Here is a 6,000-nt window from a genome sequence, read left to right as displayed (position 1 = left end):
TATATTTATTAAAAATGGAGAAGTTACGGCTTTCAAGGGACGTTTGCGACGTCAAATGGGACCAGCTTGAAACATCAGCAGATTTTTCCAACAGAGACGAACACTTTTCCTCTGGTATTCAGTGGTCGACAAGGCCACAGCAGTGGGTCGGACCCTGTGCGCGAAGCCTTTGACGCTACAACATGTTGTAGCACTATAAGATGCTGTACTGTATACACGGACTTTTGTTCGAAACTTGCTAGTTCTACATGCGAGATGGTCCTCGAGCTCTTGATACGCTTGTGATGTAGATTAATGTTGAAATAGGTCACGAATGCCCTCGGTGTACTCACATGTACGTCTGTGTTGCATAAGCACACGATATTATAGACATTTGGTTGCCTTGAGGCTTGCCTTTAATGATCCACTATCGTTAAAAATAACACAAAAGTAAGCTTTTAGGAAATTAGAGTTGAAAAATCGTTTTCGTGTTTTCTCGTGAAAATATTCCGCTTAGCAAAACCATGTACGGCGACCAGTCGTTGCCCCGTAGATATTTACCTATGTTAGATATGACTAATGAGTAAAACATATGTTTCTACAACGAACTCTAGCTAGTGTCTATCGTTATAATCATGCTATATTTTGTCAATTGTTCTTTTATCGTAGAAACTATGGTGGCAACATATTCTACCGTCGCTACAGGCGGAGCTGCAGTCTCCGGAAGTGCTCGCTGCCACACTGCAACCTCTACTCTTTATGATCGACGATTCGTCACCGGATGAATACCAAACCACCATCCTACCCGTGTTCAAAAGCGTCTTTGGAATGCCCAAGTCTGTACAGGTACAAACATGTTATTCCATCATATGCAATTATTGCACATATTCCAATACGAAAGTATGTTCCTATTTCAAGCGTAGCTATACAAATAGCAATCTAATATAGTGAATCCTTGATTGAAATTGATCCATATTGCCGATACAAACACGATTGGCTCTGTTTAATAGATGTCACATCGAGGGGCTGCTTCAGTTGTAGAAGAGCAGAGATTAGGAAATATGGTGCTGTGTATTAGTCAATGGCTGAAATGCCCTCATAGTATCTTTTCGGAAATTTCATCTTCTAACATTGCTAGGTGCTGCTAGACCGAAAAGTTGCGTTAAAAATTTGGCGACCGTACTACGCATTCCGTCAAATCGTAGAATGTGCGCCGGTAACGAAAAAGCTACGAGCTTTATCTTCGACAACCAGTGGCCAAGTTACAACGGTTTCACATTTGGTTGTTAACTATTACGTTACGATACATGTTTGCTAAAGCATAGTTGTTACCCTTCATATCTTTCATATATGGTACACGTATTTATGCTACATCGCTGACCTTGAGCAATTTCCATCTCACCGTACATAGTGCGATCATGAATAGATCAACTATGCGTATCGTGTTTTGCACATATATTTAACAAGTTACTTCAGCGGGTGGTGGGCAACATCAAGTTTCGTCGAAGGCAAAACCGGGGATGTTGCTGTCTTTGTGCACCTCATGAGATTCGTGAGTGACGGGTTCTGTGTGATGACGTCAACGATCATAAACCATTTGTACTGATAGTGACTTCGCAGCAAACACTAAAGGATATAGCTACGTGCATAACTCAGATAGCGTACTCAACAGGATCGGGTCCAGCAGGTCAAGACTGATTGTTACCATCTTCTAAATCCATCCAAGTGCTCTCGTTAAGCAGACTTCATATTTAGTTGTCACTGGTGTTAGATAAAAAGGTGAGACCCTAAGACGAATGCAGGGGTATGTTAATGCAGCGATTAGTGAACCTACGTTTGCCTAAGAACGGCCCACCATGCATTGTGACAGCAATACGTTTTTGTCTACTTAGTTCATAGCTTTGCATCCCCAAAAATGAATTTTCTTCTAGTTGGATTGTAGCGCCTGTTTTCTTCCTTATCGCTGGATTTCTCTTGCACCGCAAGAGCGTCGAGCGGAAAGCGCTTGGGACGCTGACAGGGTCCTAGCTCTTCTGGCCATTTCTACTATCTACCTGTTGATCCCAACTGTAGAGAAAAGCATTCGCCTTTTCCACCCACTAAGACGGTCAGTCAACTTAATGTAATGATGGCATCTCTGATCCGGTACCATGCAGACTTAGTCTTTGAGCATTACCATGTATAACTGCAGAATCGAAAATGGGAAATTTAAACAAAGGAAATCACATAAAATACTATGCAAAAAGGCTTTGATCCACGCAGTGCAATACTGTTGACGTTCCTCCACCGCCTACTTGTTCTGACCGCTTCTTCGATCGTAACTAAATAGATCCACCTGATTGTAGCACTAGAAAAGCAAATAAGATTCTCAAACACATAAGAGCATATGGACAAACAACGGGTACAGAGGGGCAAGGCGGATTTCCCCGCGTATACATGTAGATTTCGCAGCCGCACATTGAAAATCCCTAGACAAAAAGAAGAGTTAGCTACGATTGAGCCACATTCGAATTTTTAATCTAACATCGTATAAGTTATTGTATCTATTGGATACCTTCACTGATAAGGATTGACTGGATGTCCAGGACAACATTGCGTCAGTCCTTCGGTATTTCCGCTATTGTCCTGGCCTTCGCTATTGCTTCTCCGTTGGTGAATTACAGCGTACTCCATGTGTTTGATTGTCTTCTTTACATTGATTTGCAACGGACACTGTTCTCAACGAAAAGTAGACAACAACAGCCGTAGTTCCATATAGAAGGAAATTTTTATAAAGGATGCAATACGGGTCCCCACTGAGTCCTCATTGAAGCCCCAAGTGAACCGGCAGGACACCCGAGCAAAAACACAGTCCGTCTCCTTCAGGAAAACTGGGAACGAATCGTTCAGGGTGCCCGAAGCGGGATTCAAGAATGCGACGGCTTTGCCAGTACTACCGGCGTAGCCGTCTTCGTTGTTGTCTTTGGGCAAAGCAAATATGCGTTACCAGTTACATTATGCATACGACTGAAAAAGAGAATAGAAAACGCAGTGTTGATGTGTGCAATGGCTGGATGTGGGCCGAGAGTGCGGGAAAACTGCTTTACGTTCAAGAATAGGCCGTCAGACGATGAAGTAACGGGGTTTTTGTCCGCTCCAGCCGTTAGGCAAGCAAGATCACGGTAGAAGGAGGAACGAACATTGCAGCGGCAACCACACAAAAATCGAGCAAATTCAGTGGAGAATAGACATACGAGAAAAACAGGCGCTCGGTAGTTTTCTCCGTCAATGTCGGCCCCAAAACCGATAGGCAGTCCCCGTTTACTCAACCTTCGTTTCCACTTTTTAGCATCGTGCTCTGGTCGACCGAAGGTCGCCGAGTCGTCAAATAGAGTACAACGAACTTTTTCAACGAACAACAAGGCCAGATAAGGTAAAGCTAACTGTGCACATTCTACTAGGGGACAAAAAATAAGAACCGTCCCAGCACACAAATAGACGTACGAGACACTTTGGAAAACCTTGAAGTTCTGGCTTTTCTTCAGTTTCTTGCAAACTGCTATAAGCTTGTCTTAGCTTTGAGGTGTGGCTGAAGACGCGGACGTTCATCCAGACATGGTCTGCCAAAATAAACCGGCTAACGAAAGGACTCGTGGTAACATTATAGACCGTAAACATATCAAACAATACGACATGTTAACTAATTATTATTTTCACTAAGAATGTCCAAATGTTATTATTCAGATCGCCTTTGGGGGAATACGTACGTTTTTCGATGAACGCCACGTCGTTGTCAACACAATAATTTTAGATAAATCGATACAAAGACACGGTCGAATAGTTGTACCTTTTACTGTTTTTACGCTTAATTACTAAAACTCCAAAAGAAGAACATTTTTAGTATTTTCTCTTTTATGGAACCTTAAGAATCTGACAGGCTTGATTGGGCTATGTACCTGCTGCTTATTATTATGGGGGCTATGCATTTTTCGCTTCTAGCCTAAACCTAAACACAAAATCTGTAGTTTTTCTTACCTATGGTAATTGTACTTGGTGGTTTCTACGCATACGTTGCTTGTAATACGTGTATCCGCACTGTCGTCTTACAGGCAACAGTGACCCTGCTGGAAAACATCGAAGTGCTAATGGCGAAAAGTCCCAAAGCAGACATTCGCTCAGATGTGCTTCCGATGGTATATAATTCCTTTGAATCAACGGCACCGCAGATCCAGTGCGCCTCGATACGCGCTGCCGCCCATGTCGCCGAGTTCCTCGACGAGAACGCCGTTCGTAAGATGGTTCTTCCCCGTACGAGGTCCGTCTTCGAGACCAACTCTGGGCAAAAGGTGAGCGAAGAAAGCTGACACAGATACAGAGCACAGAAAAGGGGGCTACTTTTCCTAAAAGACCCGATTCCAAAAGAGCATCTTGTTGGTCTCCCATAAAATTAATATTTTCGAATAGAAATATTTGTCGCAATAATAGCAGAATAGCCGCAATGGCACTGGCTTGGCCTAGTATGCGTAATAGTTACTGATTCTATACGTAGCCAGTAACATGAGATCGGTAAACACAAAGAGGCACCTATTCGTACAAACATTACGGACTAAATTGGAAAGTCTGTTCTTTTCTAGTACATTTAGGTATTAACGAAGCAGATGTTTCTATTGAATAGCACTTTCACATGATTGTACCTACATGCATAACGATAGGTGGAACAAAAGCATTAGTGTAGCGGGCGGTAAACCCATTTCAGCTAAGAACAGAAGGCCCGAGTCTCATTTTAGGTGGGAATGAGACCGTGGGTCAGTGGCCGAGCACGTCGAAATGCTTTTATATGGTAAAAGCACTTCTCACTTAATAACAGTTTTTAGCCAGCTGGTAACCCAGCGCGACAGACAAATGCTCAATGCAAAGATATATAGGAGCTATACAGAAAATATCGGTTCCAGCCAGAGCACCTATTACGGATCGCAGGATTCCGAGTAGGGAGCACGTATTTTTACGTAATCACGTACTTAAAACAAAAATTTGAAAAAAATTCAAAGCAAAGCCCAAGAAAATACGCGAGCAGAGAACAAACGTTCCGCTAAGAATGAACAACTGAGTATCGAATAGGGTACCCAGCTTAAAGCACTGAAAAGATAAATGATTGTGCTTTTTATTTACTAGATGACCGCTTATGGGGATTGTGCTGCGCTAACATCTTTCGTATGTATAAAAAAATTGCTTATGTCGTCAAGGGATCTTGATTTATTTATCATATATAGGAAAGAAAAAATGATCATGCTTAATTTAGATATGCACTTTTATAGAAAAAACCACACATCTTTTTTGAACACTTAGCTAAGCCCTTAGCTATAATTAGTGACTTGGCTGAGCAATTAAGACGGGCCTGGCTTTCCCCCTCATTTTTCAAATGTACGTGTTACGCTATGTTGCAAACTTCGTATTGAATAAAATGCTGCGCGTCCACTGAATAAATGATTACCATCCCTGTTGAAGTCCGTTTGTAGATTTGTCTTAGCCAGTACCTCGACGCAGTGTTACTTCAAATGATGTAGCCCGTACATATGAAGCCAAACGCAGAAGTCTAATTTCGCAGAGCCAGCCAGGTTATCATATATTGGTTATTGTAAAAAAAAAAAAGTTATTAATTACTATTATGAGTAAGATAACTTGCACTGTACATCGGCTGAGCCATAACTAAGCAGCGGGAAATACTCAAAAAGTATATAAAAATGGCCTTATTCATTCACATGTCTAGGATATTTGTAGACAATACACAAGAAGTATATGTACATCGTAAATTTTCTAGATATACGTTTGCCATGAAGCTAAGATTTATGATGGCTGTCGAATAGAATGCGACTTTTTCTTTCTGACTCTGAATGTTCTTCGCTGAGTTGTGTAAACGCTGGCACATATTATGTGCATCCGTAAGACGGACAGCCCTATTTAGAAAATGAAAATCTTTCAAATTGAAATCAGACCATAATCCTCGTCCCGTTGATGTGATGACGGTAATGTTTAGTAGGAAAT

At 41.8% G+C, this 6,000-nt stretch overlaps 1 protein-coding gene across 1 annotated transcript in view; it reads left to right on the top strand.

Moving 5' to 3' along the window:
* The window catches only part of bma (SCY1-like protein bma), a 90,299-nt gene that overhangs the window by 38,115 nt on the left and 46,184 nt on the right, over nucleotides 1-6,000 (top strand). The window contains exons 7-8 of the mRNA XM_086967743.1: nucleotides 649-825; nucleotides 4,068-4,304. Of these exons, the coding sequence (XP_086823869.1) occupies nucleotides 649-825; nucleotides 4,068-4,304 (414 nt within the window). The remainder of the gene's footprint in view (nucleotides 1-648; nucleotides 826-4,067; nucleotides 4,305-6,000) is intronic.

The sequence above is a fragment of the Varroa jacobsoni genome, unplaced genomic scaffold (assembly GCF_002532875.2).
Source record: "Varroa jacobsoni isolate VJ856 unplaced genomic scaffold, vjacob_1.0 scaffold_298, whole genome shotgun sequence".
NCBI lineage: Eukaryota > Metazoa > Arthropoda > Arachnida > Mesostigmata > Varroidae > Varroa > Varroa jacobsoni.
This window is presented reverse-complemented; position numbering and strand designations above follow the sequence as displayed.